Raw genomic sequence first — 22,399 nt, 5'->3', positions numbered from 1 at the left:
GGGGTGCATGACCTAGCTGCTCTTAAGCATACGCCCTCAATTTTTACCCCATCTCCCGGCTCACGGCTGGCCCTCGGGATGCAGCGACCCCTCCTCGCCAGGCTCCGCGGGACTCCGGGCAGGGCACTCAGTGCTCCGGCAACGGCAGGGTTCGCATTGCTGAGGTCCGCCCAGAGAACAGCCGCGCCTCCAGCTCGCAGTTCCTCGGAGCCAGGCCCGGGAGCATCTGTGCCCCGCCCCACGCGCCGCGCAGGTCCGCCCCATATCACCGTCCCCGCACCCCGCGCCCTTCCTCCACTCCCGGGTGATACCCCGCCTCGCTCTGGCTCCGCCCCCGCATCTCAGTCCCGGATCCTGACCGCCTAGAGACCCCGCCCCGCCCACGCCGCGACCCCCGGCCCCACTCCCGAGCCCCCGCAGCCCCAGAGCCGCCCACGGGCTACTGACGCCGAAAGCGGCCTGGTTACGCTCTCAGCCTGGCCCCGCCCCAACCCTGGCCCCGCCCATGCCCCAGGCTCCTGCCTGGGCTCTGCTCTCGGCCCCGCCCCGCACCCAAGCCCCGGCCCCACCCCCAAACCTCCGAAGCCCGCGAGCCCAGGCCCCGCCCCCGAGCCCCGGCCCCGCCCCTGAGCCGCCCACGGGGTAGCGATGGCGCCCTTGGCCTGGAGACTTGGACAGCGTTGGTGTCCGAGGTAAGCTTGGAGCCCCGGCCTCCCGGCCCAAGGTCGCCCGCAGGATACCGCTGTCCAGGCGAAGGTCGTCGCCGTTGGAAGACCCTCCTTCCCTATTGTCTAGGTGGTAACAGGATTTTCTTTGCTGGTTTTCCAGCGAGGCAGTACTAAAGGATAACCACGTCACTCGCGCGCCCTTCTGCACCGATGGGCCCAGAGGGGTCAGGATGGGCGCGTCGGAAGGTCAGGGCTATGGTTCTCTGTCCGCCGTCCCCGAGGTCTCCGCCTGCGTTCGCGCACGCTCCCATCCTCCGGGGGCCGGACTCCGGGCGGGTGAGCCGCCCCAGCTGGGCACGGTGGTTCCCCGGACACCCGGGCCTGCACTTCCCAGCCAGGCTGCCTCTGGGGTGCAGAGCGTTGCTTGCTAAAAGCGAGGTAAACGCAAGCCGTTACCACTCGTGTGGACTGAACACTCTTTGCTCTTTGGAGAACTCGTGTGCTATAAAGTGAAATGGCCGGGTACGCAGTCACGGCTAAGAAGCACGCTCCACGTCCCTGGGGTCCCGGGAACCCCGCACGAATCTGTGTGTAGGGAACAAAACCGAAACACGGTGGTGGCCTTGATAGTGGTAAAATTATTAGTGATTTTCCCGACTTTATGTATTTCTTAAATGGTCGTGTTTCTGCTATTTGTTTTTAAAACTCATGCTTTATTTAAAAATAAATAAATTTGTTCCACATTTTGTGGAAACTTGTACGTTTCTTCTTTTTGTGGACATTTTAAATTTTTCTTTCGTTTTCTACTTGTAATTTGCCATATAAGATGCAGTTTTTCCCTTTACAGAAAATCATTTTAATATAAAACTAACTGTAGGTTGATCTTACTGAATCAGTTACTAATAGTCCAAAGTTTGAACCTAGAGTTCATTGTACCATTTTCGAGTTACGTAATTGTGTTTGTGTGTGAGGTTTGGACTTTGTAACCTGTATTATTTTAATCATCTTTGATGCCATTAACTCTACTATTCCGGGTCATCGTCGTGAACATCCATTTTTTGCTTGTGGCCTGAGTCCTGTGCATTGAAGTTTGCCACTCCACCCCCGCTCACTATGTGTGCTTAAAAACCTGTTCATCACCCCGCGGTGGTTGCTGTTTCTGCTCTGCTCCTGGCTGGCTAGTTAAACATCCCCACAGAAAGGGGCACGCCTGCTGAGCCTCCTTCACTGACTCCCTTCCACTGCAGGTAGATTCCCTCCCATCTGCTGAGAAGGCTGTGGCTCTGTCTGGAATGCCAGCAACTGTTCCTATGCCCTTTTGAATATTTCTTGTATATTCACATCCATTCTCCCCTCCTTCCACCTGTGTGTATGTTGGAACACCGGTTTTCCAGCAAAGAGACAAGAATTGACCTGATATAGTTTATGGCTTATCAGTGAGTGCAGAGGCTGTTTCAGGACTTTGGGACACGTTACAAAATTCTGTGCACTTTAGCTTTTTGGTCTCTTGCTTTCACTGTCTTGCATGCGCTTCACTTCTTGCCTTTGGCAAAATTTACATGGTAATTCCTGTTCTGGCTGTTTTTATCTTAAATTGCTTACAAATACACCTCCCTGGATGGTTATTTACTTTTCCTTTTATTTAAAGTTAGTACTGTTAGCTTCCGTATTGAGTTACTATCTTGGAATCCTTACAGCCAATTATTTGCAGCCAGTTTGCTGAGGCAAGTATAAAGAAAATATGGACAAACATGGCATTTTAGTATGTATGGGCTGGGAACAATTAGAAATCAGGTTGCAGAAATGTGAGGGTTGGGAACATATAGAAATCAGTCTGCCTAATTGTAGTTCTCTGCAGGTCATTAGTTTCCCAGTACTTCAGCTGCACCTGAATAGAACAGCAATGAGAGCCAGTCAGAAGGACTTTGAAAATGCAATGAATCAAGTGAAACTCTTGAAGAAGGATCCAGGAAATGAAGTGAAGCTAAAACTCTACGCACTGTATAAGCAGGTAAATGCCTACGGTCTGACATTTAAATAATTTTGGGCAAATGACTCCTTAAGTAGATAACTGTGTGTTTACTAAAATGTAGCCTTAATATTTTGGGTTCGTCTTATATGTGCAAGTTTTTTAATATTAGACCTTGAAATATTATCAAGGCACAAAGTGCCTCAGTGTCATGCCAGAGTAAAAGAGACGAGATATAATATTCACATTTGTAGACCTTATTTAGCTCTTGATTAGAATAAATCAATTGAAAAAGGTATTTTTAAGATAATTGGGGAAGTTTTGAATAAGGTCAGAGTGTTAGAAGATACCTAGAAATCATTGTTAATGGTGTCAAGGTTATATAAGAAAATGTTGATATTTTTAAGAAGTGCATACTAAAGGATATAGGGGTGAAACAGAATGGATAGTTGAAGTTCTCTAAGCAAAAAAAGAGAGAAAAAGATAGATGAGGCCAGGCATGGTGGCTCACTTCTGTAATCCCAGCACTTTGGGAGGCTGAGGCAGGCAGATCCCTTAAGGTCAGGAGTTTGAGACCAGCCTGGCCAACATGGTTAAACCTCGTCTCTACTAAAAATACAAAAATTAGCTGGACATAGTGGCATGCACCTGTAATCCCAGCTACTTGGGAAGCTGAGGCAGGAGAATTGCTTGAATCAGGTTGCAGTGAGCCAAGATTGCACCACTACACTCCAGCCTGAGTGACAGAGCAAAACTCTGTCAAAAAAAGAAAAAAAGAAAAGAGAGAGAGAGAGATGAAGCAAGTAAGGCAATTTGATCGTTGTTGAACCTGGATGATGGGTATTGGGAATTCATTATCGTATTCTACTTTGGTATGTTTGGAAATGTTTATAACAAAATTTAAAAACTAAAGCTTTGAAGTTTCAATGCCAAAGACTTCCCTGACGTATCTGCCTCTCTGGGCTCCTGTGTTATCTGTTTTTCTGTGCTATGATGGGTGTGAGCTTCTCTTTCATATGGGTGTGTATAGTAAAAAACTTAACCTTGTCCCAGTGGAGGTGTGGCTTTGTCCTTAGCTTCTGGGAAGTGAATCTCTAAAGCCTGATAGGAGTGTCTTTGCCTGAATTGTCTTAACAATGTGATTTAGGGTGGGGGCTTCAGGTTATACGGTCAGGCAAAGGTGATGGAGCCCCACTGAAAACTCTGGACACTGAGACTGGATGAGCTGAGCGTCTCTGGTTGGCAGGACTCCCTGTGTACTGTCACATCAGTTCGGGGAGAGGTGCCCTGTCCTGACTCCATGGGGAAAGGACAGTGGAAACTCCACAGTTGCTACTGCCCCAGACTCCATCCTGTGTGTGTCCTCCCTTGGATGATCCTCATCTCTATCCTTTCCCTTAATAAACTATTAACTGTGCATTTAACAACTTGCAGTGAGTTCTGCGTGTCTTTCTAGTAAATTATTGCACCTGAGGGTGGTCTTGGGCGCCCTCCAGCCTTGCAGTCGGTGGTAGCATTGAGGACAGTCAGGAGACAAGGGCAAGCCCTTATGCTGTGGGCTGTGTTCCCTCTAACTTCTAGGTTGGTTAACTCTTGCTAGATGACACTATCTCTATCTAAAGAAATTCATAGCCTCCTTTACTGCCTTTTTCTTTTTCTTTTTTTTTTTTTTTTTTTTGAGACAGTTTTGCTCTGTCACCCAGGGTGGAGTGCAGTGGCACCATCACAGCTCACTGCAACCTCTGCCTCCCAGGTTCAAGCAGTCCTCCTGCCTCAGCCTCCCGAGTAGCTGGAATTACAGGAACTCACCACCATGCCTGGCTAATTTTTGTATTTTTAATAGAGATGGGGCTTCACCATATTGGTCAGGCTGGTCTCGAACTCCTGACCTCAGGTGATCCACCCACCTCAGCCTCCCAAAGTGTTGGGATTACAGGTGTGAGTCTCCCGGCCTGTTTTCCAAAGACTCTTTCTTCTTTCCTCTTTTAGCTAACTGTATTATAAAATTTTAAGTGGAATTTTAAATTGCCATTTCTGAAAAGTAGCTGAATGGGATATAATTATTCATCTCAAAATACCCACTCCGTCTAGCCTCAAAAATAAAATTTAATTCCTTTTTGCATTTTACTTACATGTTTTTCAGTTGAATTTCCTAAGAATCAGTGGCTCTGACAGCCCCACCCTAGCCCCTCAGCTGCAGTTTCGTTGCCCAGGTACCAAAAGTCCACCACTGAATTCGTGGTGTCTTTTTGTACCTTTAGATGGGCTTTTGGAATATGCTGTCGGTTTCCAAATATTTGTTGACTAGTTCCTTTTAAAGATTGTTTGCTTGAATATTTTGATTGTTTGTGGAAAATATGATTACCAATATAAAACTAATGAATCACTAGATTTTTTTAGAAAGTACTTCCCCAAAACCTTTATTTTCATAGACAGGCAGTTACTTATTTCCAGTCTTTTTTCTGTTGTTTGTGCATTTTTGGCAATAACACCAAAAAGACTGGAGGGGAGAATTCAGATCAACTTACATACCCTGTGAAAGGATTTGGGGGAGGCATTCATGCGCCTGTGGATTTTATGGGTCTTAAATATTTAGGGGTCCGGTTTACATGGTCGCTTGACTATATTGCCCCTCTCCTTTTCACAGGCCACTGAAGGACCTTGTAACATGCCCAAACCAGGTGTATTTGACTTGATCAACAAGGCCAAATGGGGTGCATGGAATGCCCTTGGCAGCCTGCCCAAGGTGAATTTACTAGTTACTCTGCTTTTATTTGCTGTCATTCTAAAGAAGTTTGGTGCTTCTCATTAAGCCATTATCAGTGGAGCCTTCAAGATCTTGATGTGCTTCTATTCTTTCGTCATTGCAAGATGCTAGTTATTAGTCTAGTAACTTTCTCAACATGCTTATTCATTGACCATGGGCTGAGGCTGTTTGTCATCTTCCATTCAGGAAACTGCCAGGCAGAACTATGTGGATTTGGTGTCCAGTTTGAGTTCTTCATTGGAATCTTCTAGTCAGGTGGAGCCTGGAACAGACAGGAAATCAACTGGGTATGAAACTCTGATGGTGACCTCCGAAGATGGCATCACTAAGATCATGTTAAACCGGCCCACAAAGAAAAATGCCCTGAACGTGGAGGTAATGTTACCTGCCCTCGGAGTTTGTCCTGTTTTTCTTTTCTTCTTCTATGTGTTTCACGCAAAAGCTGTAGAGTTTCAGCATCATTCCTATTTTATGGTATGTCTTGTTTGATTTGTGCAGGAAGGTTGGTAATTGTGGCTACTTCATATAACAGAGTCGAGCGTTCATTGTTTAGAGTTTGTGAACTTCAGGTAGGTTCTGATATACCCAAAAGGCACCGTGATTTTCCTAATGATGGAAGCACAAATAAATTAATATAAATGAAACATGTTGCTGTGAGAGAATTCGCATAGAAGCCATCTATGTTGGTGTAGACTGCTCCCAGAAGTATCTTCATGTCACTTAGACGTGAAAGTAAGTCTTTCTGCTTGCATGGGGGCTTCATTTTTTACAAGTATAGGGAGAAAGGAGAGAAGGACTTTATCTTAAATCATTACCCAACTCGGCTTTAAAGTAGCTGCTTCACTCGGCAACTTCAGTCTTTGAATCTCTCATTGAACTAGAATGATAATAAAATAACCACTTTAGCCCCTTCTCCTTGAAAAAAATTATAGGGAACTAATTGGATGCTTGGTGCTCCACTGGGACTAAAATTTGAGAGGACTATAGCTGTTGGGTCAGTAACCTCCATTGTGGCAGAAAGAGCATACTCACTTTAAAATCATCTTCAGAATTTCCTGAAGTGGGATATATGTCATTCAACTCATAAAGCATTTAATGCTTAAACTTTATTTCCACTTTCCCCTGACTCATTTCTCTACAGCTATGGTAATAACAGCTACTCTGTACAGAGTGCCTAATGAGTGCCAGCACTCTCTACACAGACGTTTATTTAATCCTCACAAGGAGCCTACTGTTATCATTTCTTAATAATAAGATAATTAGATTAAGAAGTAACTTGCTCAAGTTCACATAACAAATAAGCAGCAAAACCTAAATTGAAACCCTGATAGCCAGTCGTGGTGGCTTACCCCTGTAATCCCAGCACTTTGGGAGGCCAAGGTGGGCAGATCATTTGAAGTCAAGAGTTCAAGACCAGCCTGGCCAACATGGTGAAACCCCATCTCTACTAAAAATACAAAAAATTAGCTGGGCGTGGTGGTGCGCACCTGTAGTCCCAGCTACTGGGGAGGCTGGGGCAGGAGAATCTCTTGAACTGGGGAGGTGGTGGTTGAGCTGAGATCACGCTATTGCACTCTAGCCTGGGCCTTGCAGTGAGACTCCATCTCAAAAAAAAAAAAAAGAAACCCTGATAATCCATCTTCTAATCCTGGTCTCACCAGTTGCCCTGCTGTGTTGTGTTATAACTATAATAATGATGGAGTGAGTTCCTTATCACTTCCCTCAGGAGAAATGCTTAGATGCTTATTCATGTACAGTCATCCCTTGGTATCTGATGGGGATTGGTTCCAGGACCTCCTTATGGACACCAAAATCCGCGGAACCTGTAGTCCCCCATAAAAAGGCGTAATATTTGCATATAACCTCTATATACACTTTCATATACTTTAAATCATCTCTAGGGTACTTATAATACTGCATACGATGTAAATGCTCTATTAAAATAGTTGTTATACCTTATTGTTTAGGGACTAATGATAAGAGAAAAAGTCTGTACATGTTCAGTATAGACACAGAATTGTTTTCTAGATATTTTTGATCTGTGATTGGTTGAATCTATGGATGTGGAACCCGTGGATACAGAGGGCCAGCTGTTTTATGTGAAGTCCATGTTTCTTTTGCAGTGTATTTGTATCTATAAGTGTCAGGCCTCTTCATTCTTTCCCACACTTAAATCTCATCTAAGGTTGAAATTGCACCTGTTTTAAATGCATTAAAAGCTATATAGTTGCATGTCCAAGATTTTCAGAACTGTTGCTGATTTAAAATTTTGAGGCCCCTTCCTTGAATATCATTACAGTGTCTTGAAAATTCCAGCCAGACACTTCCCAGACTGCCAGGGGCTTCCTTGAGGTCACAACAGAGACGTTGCTTTGTAGAAAGTTTTCTCTGACCACCTCTCACTCTGCCCATTCTAGATAAGCCTCAGCACCTCCTCTGAGTTCCCTGCTGCTTCAGGCTTTCCACCGCCCTCCTCATTTGAATATGATAGTCCTCTGTTAATTCCAAAAGCTCAAGGACTATTTCTTTCTTGTTCCCTTTTGGAAAAAAAGTGGTTTATAGCCAGCAGCTCCTGCCATAGCACCAGGTACATAATATGCACCAAGTAATTGTAAAAGGAATGAAAATTCTTTCAGGTGTATCGGCCTACCTTTTTTGGTTATAAAATACAACCAAAATAAATGTTAGGCACTTTGCTGAGAGCAGGCTTCCAGCCTGACATTTAGTGAATCCATTGATGGATGATTCCTGTGTTCAGAGTTCTTTTCTTTTCCTTGTCTTCCCATTACACAGATGTATCATGAAATTATGCACGCACTTAAAGCCGCCAGCAAGGATGACTCAGCCATCACTGTTTTAACAGGTAAGAGATTTTCTCAGACATCCTAATTAAATTCCTATTTTGAGGGGCGTCTTAATAGATAGGAAATTGAGTTAAAAAGCTGTAAGACCTGGAGGCCGAGGCGGATGGCTCACGAGATCAGGAGTTTGAGACCAGCCCGACTAACATGGTGAAACCCCATCTCTGCTAAAAATACAAAAATAGCCAAGCATGATGGCACGTACCTGCAATCCCAGCTACTCAGGAGGCTGAGGCAGGAGAATCACTTGAACCCGGAAGGTGGAGGTTGCAGTGAGCCGAGATCGCAAACCACTTTTTTTCCAAAAGGGAACAAGAAAGAAATAGTCCTGGAGCTTTTGGAATTAATAGAGGGCTATCATGTTCAAAAGAGGAGGAGGGTAGAAAGTACGAAGCAGCAGGAACTCAGAGGAGGTGCTGAGGCTTATCTAGTGTGGGCAGAGTAGGAGGTGGTCAGAGTACTGCACTCCAGCCTGAGCGACAGAGCAAGACTCTGTCTCAAAAAATAAATAAATAATTAAAACTCTTAAGTTCTTTTCCAGTACTGTCATACTCTGATTTATAAATATACAAAAAATATTTTTAAAAACCCACAGATACCCACTTCTTTGCAATTACCCAACATAAATTAAGACACATAGCGTCCACAAAAAGACTTCACAGGCGCACTCATGGTAACCTGATTTATAACTGCCAAAACCAGAAAACAACTCAAATGTTCAAAAACACATGGATAAATAAACAAATTGTTGACTATTTGTACAATGGAGTACTCAGCAATAAAATAGAATAAATGATACAAGAATATGGATGCATCTTTAAAACGCAGTTCAGCAAAATAAAGACAGGAGTTTACATATTTGTATGAGTCCATTTGTAGAAAGTTCTACAGTAGGCAGAAGTTCTTCTCTGTGGAAATTGAAGTCAGAAAGTGATTGCCTTGGAGCAGGTGGGATGGGATGGCTAGAAAGGAGCCTACGGGAAACTTCGGGGGTGATGGAGATGTTCTGTATCTTGTTTTGGATGGTGATCTTGTGAGTATTTAAAAATATTAAAACAACTAAATGAACAATTAAGAACTGGTTGTTTTATTATATATAAATTATACTTTAATTAAACACACACACTCAGAAGCACACTTTCAGTGGCTCTTAGAATAAAGGAAAAACTTCCTCATGGGATCTACAAAGCACCGTCAGGTCTATTCTGCCGGTCCTCACCCTGCACCAACTTCCCCCTGGCTTTCTCTGAGTCAGCTACAGTGGTTCTTACTTCATCTACACTGGGGATAACCTCTCCGAAGAGCCTTTGCACAGATCTCAATTCAGTTGTCCCTTCCTTAGGAAAGTTCTTTCCTGAACTCCCTGATTAGACCAACCCTCCTGGTACGTAGCCTCATTTCATGATGCACCTCTCCTCTATTTCAGCAGTAGCATTAGCTACATTTATCTGTGTGTTTTTATAGCTCAGTGTCCAGTGTACTCACTAGTTTGTAAGTTAGGGCAGGAACCATCGCTGGTTCTCCAGTGTATTTCCCGTGCCTAACCATAGAGTTTTGCATGCAGTAGATGCTCAAGAATTACAGGATGAATGAATGAGGGATCTGTTGATTTTCTTACTTATAGGAAATGGTGACTATTACAGTAGTGGGAACGACCTGACTAACTTCACTGATATTCCCCCTGGTGGAGTAGAGGAGAAAGCTAAAAATGGTGCCATCTTACTGAGGTAAGAGTAACTGACCTTCCTGTGATCCCAGAGCGCCCGTTCTTAGTCATCAAAGTGGTATTTAGTTGAGCAAAAGTGAAATATCTACTTCTCTGTGTCAGTGCAGTTAATTGTGACTTTGGACAAGCATATTTCTCTAAACTGCCTCCATCCATAGGTGGGCATTCATTCTCTGTCTTTGACCTCTGTTACCTGTTCATCTTGCTGGTCTCATGAGATTTGACTGGAAAACATAAGAGTGAGCTATAGTTGTAAACAAAATTACCTTGCACTGAGGTAGAGGAAAGTGGCAAATTCTCCTCCAGCCAGCGGAATGGGCGATTTCCATGAATGCTCAAAGTAGGAGACTTGGAGGAGTCTTATAAAACACAGGAGGCTCAAGCCTGTAATCCCAGCACTTTGGGAGGCCGAGACGGGCGGATCACGAGGTCAGGAGATCAAGACCATCCTGGCTAACCCGGTGAAACCCCGTCTCTACTAAAAAATACAAAAAAAATCTAGCCGGGGGAGGCCGAGACGGGCGGATCACGAGGTCAGGAGATCGAGACCATCCTGCCTAACACGGTGAAACCCCGTCTCTACTAAAAATACAAAAAACTAGCCGGGCGAGGTGGCGGGCGCCTGTAGTCCCAGCTACTCCGGAGGCTGAGGCAGGAGAATGGCATAAACCCGGGAGGCGGAGCTTGCAGTGAGCTGAGATCCGGCCACTGCAGTCCAGCCCGGGCTACAGAGCGAGACTCCGTCTCAAAAAAAAAAAAAAAAAAAAAATCTAGCCGGGCGAGGTGGCGGGCGCCTGTAGTCCCAGCTACTCGGGAGGCTGAGGCAGGAGAATGGCGTGAACCCGGGAGGCGGAGCTTGCAGTGAGCTGAGATCCGGCCACTGCACTCCAGCCTGGGTGACAGAGCGAGACTCCGTCTCAAAAAAAAAAAAAAAAAAAACACAGGAGGACGTCATGAAGCCTTTCCTCTTTTTTCCTGCCAAATCTGCCATTGCCACTTGCTGTGATATTGCAGCGTGTGCTCAGTCACCCAACCTCATCTCTAAGACTGCGGCTGGTTTACAGCCCTGCACTCGCTGTCCAGAATACAGGATTCAAACCAGGGTTGACCCATAGGTCTCTCTGGTTGGTCTTCCATCCACTGCCATTCAAATGGATGCCCTGGATGAATCCGGTGCGGAAGATCAGGGAAGTAGCAGGACAGGGAGGCACTGCCGGTGGTGGCAGTGGAAATACCCAGCCTGACAAAAGGCTTTATCTCACAGTCAGACCGTCTTGCCCATGCTTCAGTCATGCTGCTTTGGCACATTTCATGATTTTCTGTTTCCATTTCTGTAGGGAATTTGTGGGCTGTTTTATAGATTTTCCTAAGCCTCTGATTGCAGTGGTCAATGGTCCAGCTGTGGGCATCTCCGTCACCCTCCTTGGGTTATTCGATGCCGTGTATGCATCTGACAGGGTAAGTCAGCTCCCAGAAAACAAGAGGTCAGGCAAGCGGCGCGAGACGGGAGCCTTTGAATCCTCCTTCAGCGTTGCCAGTCATAAGCAGGTTACATGTTGTTTGTGGTAGAATTAACTGAATTTAGATTTTTCCCGAAGCATTAGTCTAATTTGACTGATTTTATTTTTCTTTCATTATTAACTTGCGTTTTGTTGTAAACATGGTTCCAACTCTGATTGTTCTAGATTCTAATCAAGTTCCACAACAGGTATTCAGTTTTCATGTTACTCTGAAATATTCAGGAGACACTTGAAAATTTTTTATGGGAGGGAGGAACAGCATCTTTGCAGGTTGTGCAAGGGATTATTTAATCCTTTTTACTGAGTAAATGGATATAGAATTTTAGAATGAGAAGGAACTGTGAGCATTATCTACTCTCACTCCCTTTGCAGGTAAGAAAACTGAAGCTCTGAGAAATTCCTTGCCCAGAACACAATTCAGCCTTGTGTTCACCATTGCATTATATAGATTTTAGTTTTTAGTTTTACTATAGTAGTAATATATATGTCACAGTGGAAAATAAAATTTTGAAAGATATGAAAAAGTACCAAGAAAAGCTACAAGGTAAAAATCACCCCTTATCTTGCCACCTAGAGATAACCAGTCCTAACATTTGGGTTATTAACTTACCTTGTTTAACCAGTCCCTGCCTGCTGGAACCCTAGGCTGTTTCCAATTTTTATCATTACAAGCACCTAATAACCACCTTTAGGGCATCAGATTGTTCCAGTGACTTACGCTTATGTGATGGTAAAATGTGCTGATTACAGCCTTCTAGGAAACATGGTTTTTACCACTGAAGAGATTTCTAGTTTTGTTCAGAGGTATTTTCCCCACTGATACACAGGACCATATAATAGCATCCTTAATTCTTTGAATTTTCTTTTGCTGGATTCCATTGAACCAGATTGGATGTATTGACAGACCTAATTCTTATGAATAATTTTCCCACAAAAAATAGCAAATGAGATTCGAGGTGCCAGGCTGCCCAACCTTTGTAGGTGGAGGTTTCTGTTCAAAGGCAGAAATCAATGTCTTTGTTCACAGTCTTGTGTTATATGACTGATTAGTCATCGACCTGCTTTTAACAGGGACTGGGTCAATAGTTCCTGACCTAAAATTGGGGATCTCTTTCTTTAATACTTGGAGGGCAAATATTGTATTTGAATCTTGTTCTGATTCTCCCACTGAATTGAAAATTACTTTCAATATACATCATTTTTTTTTTAAGAGATGGAAATCTCAGTCTGTCACCCAAGCTGGAGTGCAGTGGCATGATCTTGGCTCACTGCAACCACCAGCTACCGGCTTCAAGCGATTCTCCCACTCCGCCTCCTGAGTAGCTGGGATTACAGGTGCACGCCACCACACCCAGCTAATTTTTTTGTATTTTTAGTAGACACAGGGTTTCACCGTGTTGGCCAGGCTGGTCTCGAACTCCTGACCTCAAGTGATTTGCCTGCCTTGGCCTCCCAAAGTGCTGGGAGTACAGGTGTGAACCACCAAGCCTGGCCTACGTCATCCTTTTAAAAATTTTGATGACTTCCATCTTATGATATAAATGATAAATGTTGAAATCAGAGAAGATATATACACAATATATATAAAACGTATCTAGTCTATATATTATAATATATATTGCATATGTATATTAAATGTTAAAAAATTTGGCCAAAAGTAAAATTTATTTGTCAAATAGTATCTGCTGATAAAAGTTTACCCAATCTAATAAACCAAGCATCAATTTAAAATAAAGGAAATTGGGGTGGGCAGATCACCTGAGGTCAGGAGTTGAAGACCAGCCTGGCCACCATTGTGAAACACCATCTCTACTAAAATTATAAACATTAGCAGGGCTTGGTGGCGGGTGTCTGTAAGCCCAGCTACATTGGAGGCTGAGGCAGGAGAATTGCTTGAACCGAGGAGGTGGAGGTTGCAGTGAGCCAAGATCGTACCACAGCATTCCAAGCTGGGTGACAGAGCGAGACTCCATCTCAAAAAAATATGTAAGTAAAAAATAAATTAAATAATGGAAATATGCTAAAGGAAAAGGCTGTAGAAAAAATCGTTTTATAGGATTTATCATTATTGGCTTCAAGAATAAATATATTAAATGATGGGTTAATATTTAATCCATATAACCAAAATATTAATTAGTACATTTTATCTATTTTGTACTGTGGGCAATCGTTACTAATGCCTATTAGCTCTGTCAGCAAATGATACATTTCCTGTATGAGTTTAAAAAAAGGTAGAAATCATAATGATAAATCTTTGAGTGGTCACTGTTTAGGCACTCTGTTAACATGCATTGTATTTATTATAAGTATACGCATACACGCATACATATTCACATCATGTACAGAGCAGCCCTATGAAAGAAGGACTTGGCCGGGTACAGTGGCTCACACCTGTAATCCCGGCACTTTAGGAGGCCAAGGCAAATGGATCACCTGAGGTCGGGAGTTCAAGACCAGCCTGGCCAATGTGGTGAAACCCCATCTCTACTAAAAATACAAAAATTAGCCAGGTGTGGTGGTGGGCGTCTGTAGTCCCAGCTACTTGGGAGACTGAGGCAAGAGAATTGCTTCAACCCAGGAGGCAGAGGTGGCAGTGAACTAAGATTACATCACTGCACTCAAGGCTGGGCAACAGAGCGAGACCCTGTCTCTAAAAACAAACATTCTCCTCCAGTGTGGCAAAAATAATTTTTACAGTCTAGGCTGGGCATGGTGGCTCATGCCTGTAATCTCAGCACTTTGGGAGGCCAAGGCAGGTGGATCACTTGAGGTCAGGAGTTTGAGGCCAGCTTGGCCAACATGGTGAAGCCCCGTCTCTACTAAAACTACAAAAATGAGCTGGGTGTCATGGCACATGCCTGTCATTACAACTACTCGGGAGGCTGAAGCAGGAGAATCGCTTGAACCCGGGAGACAGGTTGCGGTGAGCCGAGATTGTGCCACTGCACTCAAGGCTGGGCGACAGAGTGAGACTCCGTCTCAAAAAAAGAAGGTTCCCATTTTACAAATGAGAAAACTGGCCCAGAGAGGGTAAGAAACCTTCCCAAAGTCACTAAGTAGTCTGATGCCAGAGCCTAAACCCTAAACCCTTAACTCCATCTTCTGCTGTCTTTCTGAAAATAAGCATTTTAAATGCTGCTTATTGGCAACTTTGCATGTACCTGTTTGTGTCCCTTTAGCTGTTGTTGGCAGTTTTCTCAGTTTCCTGCTTACATTCCTTAGGCTGTGTCTTCTGGGTACACTTTTTTGAATAAGTTTTCTTTTGGATAAAAAAAGAAGATACATGACATTAACAAACTTTTTAAAATATTTTGATTTTTTGATTATTTTTATTTATATGCTGCATAGCATACATTATAGTTTTATATCTTCTAACAATCATGCATTAAAAACAACACCGTGTCTGGTTATAGGAAATGAAATCTAAATATTCTTAGTATTGAAGTTAGATAAAATTTAGATACATATGGCCAAATTATGAAGTTAAATATGAAAATTTAGATAAATTTAGATATTCTTATCATCTAAATACATATTATAAATTTTAAATTAACATTCTTTCATAATTTACTCAAGAAACACAAAAATGTTTCTTAAATGTAAAAAAATGAAAAAACTAAAAATGACTATATACTAAATAACCAATATTGAATTAATTCCAGTAGTTAAAGCCAATCAAAAAACCACTGGGGCAAAATTAAGACAAATGACAGATTGAGAAAACAGTTTTTCAACTCATGTAACAAAAGCTGATCTCTCTACAGTATTTTTAAAAGTTTGTCTATAAAGCTAGAATAAAAATGAGCAATGGTGAGGAATGAATAGGTTAGACAAAATGAAATGTAAAGGGCTATTAAAACCATATGAGAGAAACCATTGAGAAAATGAAAAGATAAGCCACAGACCAAGAGAAAAGATTTGCCTGAAGCCACAGAGCAGGAAAAAAGATTTGCCTGATGCTCTAATAAAAGACTTGCAACCTGAATGTGTATCTTAAAACTATATAATAAGAAAGTAAACAGCCTAACTTAAAAAATAGTGAACAAAATATCTTAACAGTTGCTTCACCAAAGAAAATATACATATGTCTAATAAGTACATGGTAAAAGACTTCATACCATTAATGGTTAGGGACACGTAAGTTAAAACCACAGTGAGACCCCACTACACACCTACTAGCATGGTTAAAATGAAGAAGACTTTTAATAGCTAGGTTTGGTGAGGATGTAGAGCAATTGGAACTTTCATACATTGCTGGTGGGAATGTCACATGGTACAACCACTCTAGAAAACAGTTTAGCGGCTTCTAATTTACCACACAGCCCAGCCATTCCACCACTTAGGTATTCACCTGTGATAATTGCAAACACTCAGTTTTCACCCAGTGACCTGTACACAAGTGTTCCTAACTACCTTTTGGTTAAAATTATCTGAACATTTTTATTTTTTATTTTTTTTTTTCAGTTTCATTGAGGTATAATTGACAAATAAGAATTGTACAGTCAGGTGCGGCATAACAACATTTCAGTCAATGACAAACTGCATGTAAAACGGTGGTCCCCTAAGATTGTAACACCATATTTTACTATACCTTTTTTTTTTTTCCACTCTGTCACCCAGGCTGGAGTGCAGTGGCATGATCTTGGCTCACTGCAGCCTCCTCCTCCCGGGTTCAAGCAATTCTTGTGCCTCAGCCTCCCGAGTAGCTGGGACTCGAGGTGCACACCACCACACCAGGCTAATTTTTGTATTTTTTAGTAGAGATGGGGTTTCACTATGTTGGTCAGGCTGGTCTCAAACTCCTGACCTCAAGTGATTTGCCCACCTCCGCCTCCCAAAGTGCTGGGATTACAGAGGTGAGCCACCACACCCAGCCTACCTTTTCTATGTTTGATATATTTAGATACACAAATGCCATTTGTTATAACTGCCTAGAGTATTAAGTATAATAACATGCTGTCCAAGTTGGTAGCCTGGAAGCAGTAGGCTGTACCACATAGCTAGGTGTGCAGCAGGCTCTAGTGTCCAAGTATATGTAAGTATACTCCGTGACGTTGGCACAATGACAAAATTGCCTAATTAGGCATTTCTTAGAACATATCCCCATTGTTAAGCAACACACGACTGTATATTTAAGGTGTTCAACTTGTTTTTCATGGCAACCTTCTAGTAGCCTTTCATACATTGCTGGTCGCAAATGTGAAATGGTACAACCATTTGAATACTAGAAACAACACCAATGACATTAACTGGTGAATGATAAACGTATTATTGTACCTGCATACAAAGGAATACTACTCAGAAATAGCAAGGAACAAACTACTTATACAACAGCATGGTGACTCTCAGAAGTCAGACTCAAAAGGCTACAGAATGTAGGATTCCACTTACACAACATTCTGTAAAAGTCAGAACTGTGGGGACAGAAAACAGATTAGCAGTTGCCTGTGGGTGGGAGGGAGGGACTGACTACAGAAGGGCCCCCAGAACCTTTCGGGGTGGTTGAAATGTTCCACATCTCAATAGCGGTGGTGGCTACATAAGTCTGTATTTGTTAAAACTCATCCAACTATACACTTTTAGATGGTGAATTGTGTGTGTATATTAACCACATAATCTTAATTTTTAAATAAATATTATTAAGTATTGTGAAGTTATAAGCAAATCATGATTTTTTAAAATAACACACGAAACCAGGCGCGGTGGCTCACGCCTGTAATCCTAGCATTTTGGGAGGCCAAAGGCAGGTGGATCACCTGAGGTCAGAAGTTTGAAACCAGCCTGGCCAACATGGCAAAACCCCGTCTCTACTAAAAATACAAAAATGAGCCAGGCATGGCAGCACATGCCTGTAATCCTAGCTACTCGGGAGGCTGAGGCAGGAGAATTGCTTGAACCTGAGGGGCAGAGGTTGCAGTGAGCCGAGATCACACCACTTCACTGCAGCCTGGGCAGAAGAGCGAAACTCTGTCTCAAAAAAAAAAAAAAAATCACACATGGAAAGATGGTTTTCTTTTCTCTCCTGCCCCTGCAGGCAACATTTCATACACCATTTAGTCACCTCGGCCAAAGTCCGGAAGGTTGCTCCTCTTACACTTTTCCGAAGATAATGAGCCCAGCCAAGGTAACTTTTGGAATGTTTAAAAATAAAATTGTATGGGTCCCTCCGTTCTTTCCCTTGCTAATGTGGACAAAAGAGAAGCTAATTATTTGCTCTTCAACTCGAAGAGTTTTACCCATGGAGGAATCAGGCTATGGGAAGTATCTGCGATGCAGGAAAATTAGACATTCTCCCTGCACCTCCCGGAACTGGGATCCTCCTCTTTCAGCTGGCTGCTTAGTGCCAGCTGCATTGCAAGCAGTACACCACCTCCGCGTTGCAGCTGTGTGGCTTTAGTCCCTTGAAGGACCAGGGCTGTGCCGCCTCCCTTGGTCCCCTGAGTTTGGAGGCCACTCGGTTCCTTTATGGATGACCAGTGTCTCCTAAGGAGAAACACGATGATGTCTTCATTTTCAGAGTTATGGTAGGTACCAACAGATGGGAGGTGTTGGGGGCTCACTGCTGCCAGAGCCACTCTCAATCACAGCAGCCCCTCCCTCGGCCTGCCTCACAGCTATTCTCTCCCAGGCTGGTTAAGTGGCTGCTCAGGTCTTTCACTGTGTTTGCTTGTGGCCAATGCCCTGTGGCATGACTTAAAGGGGATTGTGACAAGACTAGAAGCTGAGTTATAGGAAAAGGCTTGGCAAATATTCTTCAAGATCTCAAAGTGGGGCAGCGGGAATTGAGCCTGTTTTCATTGCCTATTAGGATTTTGTTAAAAACTTGTATGTTTTTACTCTCATTAGGCTATCACAGACCCTGAATTGAACTTGGGAAGGGGGCAGAACTGACTCTACAAGTCTTAGAGCATTTAACTAATTAGAGCATTCCTTGGCCGGGTGCAGTGGCTCACACCTGTAATCCTAGCACTTTGGGAGGCCGAGGTTGGTGGATCATTTGAGATCAGGAGTTCAAGACCAGCCCGGCCAACATAGTGAAACCCCATCTCTCCTAAAAATACAAAAATTAGCCGGGCATGGTGGCGGCCACCTGTAATCCCAGCTACTCAAGAGGCTGCAGCAGGAGAATCATTTGAATTCAGGAGGCGGAGGTTGCAGTGAGCCAAGATCATGCCACTGCACTCCAGCCTGGGCAACAGAGTGAGATCCTGTCTCAAAAAAAAGAAGAGCATTCCTTTTCTGGAAAAGAAATTGCAAATGTAGAGAGGATATCCGCTTAATGTCTTCAGTTTTTTCGGAAGCGTAACTGTAAGTCTTTACTTTCCTTCAGTCAAATAGAACTAATTTGAGTACCAATGCACGTAAAGAAAAGTCTCAGAGCCAGATCACTGGGTAGAGTTTCCAGAGAATGGAATTTTGAAAGTTTCTAAAGGTTGACCCAATGACCGTGATTTTTCTTTCCTTTTTGCCTCTTTAAAATAATAGTTTATAGTGTATAAAATGGAAAATCACAGTTGCTGTGGGTTATAGAATCAGGCATCTGCTTCAGATCATTTCTGCCCTGGGCCCCCTAATCTTGCCCCTCCAACAACGACACACACAGGAGCAGCAGCCCTTACAGACCTTCCCGGGAGCCTGTCTCAGCACACAGTTTGCAAACCATTGCCTGCTGAGGTCATCAGCTTCTCCCTTACTGAGAAATACCAGCAACCTCAAAAGACCATGAGTAAATCTCTCTCAGCCTCCTGAAAGCAGTGAACGGAAGCCTTGTTTTATTAAGTTACTGTCTTAACCTTGCTTCTTGCTTTTCATTTCAGGCAACAGAGATGCTGGTTTTTGGAAAGAAGTTAACAGCAGGAGAAGCATGTGCTCAAGGTCTTGTTACTGAAGTTTTCCCTGATAGCACTTTTCAGAAAGAAGTCTGGACCAGGCTGAAGGCATTTGCAAAGCTTCCCCCAAATGTTAGTAGTTATCTTTTACTTCTAAGAACCTTGAAAATGATTTCCTAAGGGAAAAATGTATTTGCCTTCAGAGAATAAGTCATAAACACAAGACACATCTTCAGTTACCTCTAAGCACATCGAAATTTGGGATTAAGAAATAACTGTAGTAATGTTGGAAATACAGTACTGATTTTTACAAAACTTATCAAATAGACCTTCCATTTCTGTGTGGGGACGGAGGGGCAATTCTGTATGGGGATTGCTTGAGCAGGATGCTAGGCAGTATTTGCTGAGCACTTTTACTTTGGAATCCAGGTGAGAAGCGTGGATTAGCTACTTTAGGAGAGTCTTACTATGTAGCACTTTTGTTTTTATATGTGGTAGTGAGTGAGTGACTGCTTTTATATTCTTGCTATTCAAAATGTAGTCCTGGAACCAGATGCTTGAGCAACTACTTGAGGCTTTTTGGAAATGTGTTATCACAGGTCTGCCCCACACCTACTGAAGTGATTTATATGCACACTGAATTTTGAGAAGCCCTGTCTTATATTACACATGCAGCTTAAGATTTAACAGCATTAGGGCCGAGAACGGTGGCTCATGCCTATAGTCTCAGTACTTTGGTAGGCAGAGAAGGGCAGATCACCTGAGGTCAAGTGTTCAAGAACAGCCTGACCAACATGGCAAAACCCCATCTCTATTTAAAAAAAAAAATACAAAAATTAGCCAGGCATGGTGGTGGGTGCCTATAATCCCAGCTGCTCTGGATGCTGAGGCCGGGAGAATTGCTTGAACCAGCGAGGTGGAGGTTGCAGTGAGCCAAGATAGCATCACTGTACTCCAGCCTGGGCGACAGAGTGAGACTTTGTCTCAGAAAAAAAAAAAAAAAGATTTAACAGGATTCATTAAATGAACATGGGAGAAACAAGAACCAGAATCATAGAATAATCCCACTCCTGTTAGATTAACTTTTTTTTTTCTTTTTGAGACAGAGTCTCACTCTTGTCACCCAGGCTGGAGTGCAATGGTGCAATCTCGGATCACTGCAACCTCCGCCTCCCGGGTTCAAGCGATTCTCTTGACTCAGCCTCCTGAGTAGCTGGGGTCATAGGCATGTACCATCACAACCAGCTAATTTTTGTATTTTTAGTAGAGATGGGATTTCACCATGTTGGCCAGGCTGACCTTGAACTCCTGACCTCAACTGATCTGCCCGCCTCGGCCTCCCAAAGTGCTGGGATGACAGGCATGAGCCACCACCTCAAGCCTAGATCAACTCTTCACCTTATTGTTGGTTTTGTTTTTCCAGGCCATGAGAATTTCAAAAGAGATAATCAGGAATAGAGAGAAAGAAAAACTACATGCTGTTAATGCTGAAGAGTGCAGTGTCCTTCAGGGAAGATGGCTGTCAGATGAATGCATGAATGCAGTGGTGAGCTTCTTATCCAGAAAATCGAAACTGTGACGACCACTACAGCGGAGTGAAGCATGTCCAACGAAGGATGTGCTGTTACCTCTGATTTCTAGTACTTGAACTAAATAAGCTTCACTGTGCCTTTTGCAGTACTAAAATATCAGTTACAATGATGATATTTCACTACAGCCCTGATGACTAAAAATTTTGTAAAACAAGCTTAAGAATCCACATAGGTTTTTGGTAGTAGAGAGTCTTACGTCTTTTGACATGAATCGTTGTTGCCAGGAACACTGGAACATGGTGCCTGGGGTCCTACTTTGAAAAGCACTCACAGCATTACAGGCTGAAGTCATGTCTTTGAATGCCACGATAGCACTTTGACGTCCACAAACAGTGACTGACTGAATTGGGCCAAACGCGGACAGCCTACAGATCACTGACTTGAGGTCTTCGGTGGGTTGCATGTTCTTTTTCAGCCATCTAGCAAGGGAGCAAAATGGAAGGAATAGTATTACTAGAAAACAAGAATCTTAGTTGGGTTTTTTTTTTTTTTTTTGGACAATTTAATAAAGAGGCATGAAGGGAAAATTGGGTCATTTCATTGGAAAGCAATGCTCTGCATCAGTAATTGTTTTCTTATTTGTTAGAAAGTCCCATTGTTTCATGTGGTAGTTTATGGAAGGCATACCTGCAAGCTCCCTTGATTGACCTTGCAACATCCTGTCTTGATTTCATAGCTATCACTTGACAAGGACTGAGGGTGTAATTCCAAGGGCTACAGAAAAGGATGGGATATTTTGCTTTTCCTAGTCTTCCGTTTGACCTTTTCTTCAAGGTCAAAGTTAGCTAACTCACCAAATCTCTTAACTTTTTAGTTCTAAATTGTTTATTCCAGTAATTGTAATCCAAAATGTTCAGTTTTATCGAAAATAGAATAGAAATAAGCATTAGTTTCGATTGAGCAGTTACTAGTGCTTAATGCCCATTATCATATTTTATCCACCAAAAGCAATGCCAAAAATTAAAAATGAGGTCTGTTGCTACTACCCATTTTCAGGTAGGCATCCCGAGACATAGAGATTAGCTTCTCCAGAGTCAAATTTCTGGTAAATGTCAAAATGAAGATAAAAACCCAGGCAGAGTTTTCATTCCACAGTGGCCGCACAAGCCAACTACTGCCCATTCCTCCCACAAATTACAACTAAAATCTCTACATGAAATATGAAAAAGAACTACTTGAGCATGCTGAAATTAATCAAAAGCAGGTGGATTGTGGAAGGGTGTCAAAATACAGAGAAGCAACTACACAAGGATACGTTTCCCAGATTACAAGAAATAAACACAATTGCTGGAATCTATCTCCTGAGCATGGTGTTGGAAGTAATGGCAAAAACTGCAATTACTTTTGCACCAACCTAATACTTTTGCCTCAAAGGCACACCCCTATTGTGGAGCAGTGCTGTGACGACCATGGAGTGGCCAGCCAAATAGAAGCTGAGGAAAACAAAAACACCTTGAAAAGCAAAAG

The 22,399-nt window shown here is 43.0% G+C and overlaps 2 protein-coding genes across 4 annotated transcripts in view; one reads left to right on the top strand and one right to left on the bottom strand.

Moving 5' to 3' along the window:
• The first annotated feature begins 611 nt into the window (after positions 1-611).
• On the top strand, positions 612-21,086 carry ECI2 (enoyl-CoA delta isomerase 2). Of its 3 annotated transcripts, none has more exons than XM_007973813.3 (10): positions 612-692; positions 2,517-2,679; positions 5,285-5,383; positions 5,591-5,779; positions 8,198-8,267; positions 9,890-9,992; positions 11,329-11,449; positions 17,546-17,635; positions 19,329-19,472; positions 20,764-21,086. In XM_007973813.3, the coding sequence occupies exons 1-10, from the start codon at positions 649-651 to the stop codon at positions 20,917-20,919; spliced, it is 1,179 nt and encodes a 392-aa protein (XP_007972004.2). In that variant the 5' UTR covers positions 612-648; the 3' UTR covers positions 20,920-21,086. The 3 variants fall into 3 exon arrangements, with proteins under 3 accessions (XP_007972004.2, XP_007972005.1, XP_072861735.1); XM_007973814.3 differs by having other exon boundaries at positions 628-692; positions 2,527-2,679; XM_073005634.1 differs by lacking the exon at positions 612-692 and adding an exon at positions 779-795 and having other exon boundaries at positions 2,527-2,679.
• LOC103222260 (testis expressed protein 56) overlaps positions 14,687-22,399 on the bottom strand; it is a 39,487-nt gene continuing 31,774 nt past the window's right edge. The window contains exons 3-4 of the mRNA XM_007973810.3: positions 21,129-21,351; positions 14,687-14,770 (exon numbers count right to left, since the gene is read on the bottom strand). Coding sequence (XP_007972001.3) covers positions 14,687-14,770; positions 21,129-21,351 — 307 coding nt within the window. The remainder of the gene's footprint in view (positions 14,771-21,128; positions 21,352-22,399) is intronic.

The sequence above is a fragment of the Chlorocebus sabaeus genome, chromosome 17 (assembly GCF_047675955.1).
Source record: "Chlorocebus sabaeus isolate Y175 chromosome 17, mChlSab1.0.hap1, whole genome shotgun sequence".
In the NCBI taxonomy this organism is placed as follows: domain Eukaryota; kingdom Metazoa; phylum Chordata; class Mammalia; order Primates; family Cercopithecidae; genus Chlorocebus; species Chlorocebus sabaeus.
Note: the sequence above shows the minus strand (reverse complement) of the source record. Positions and strands in the feature narration are given on the sequence as shown.

What these genes read in the sequence shown, in the direction of transcription:
- ECI2 (XM_007973813.3), top strand. Translation starts at nt 649, where the DNA reads ATGGCGCCCTTGGCCTGGAGACTTGGACAGCGTTGGTGTCCGAG. An exon ending in CCCTTGGCAGCCTGCCCAAG is followed by an intron (nt 5,384 to 5,590) that starts GTGAATTTACTA and finishes TCTTCCATTCAG; the next exon opens with GAAACTGCCAGGCAGAACTA. An exon ending in TTGCAAAGCTTCCCCCAAAT is followed by an intron (nt 19,473 to 20,763) that starts GTTAGTAGTTAT and finishes TTGTTTTTCCAG; the next exon opens with GCCATGAGAATTTCAAAAGA.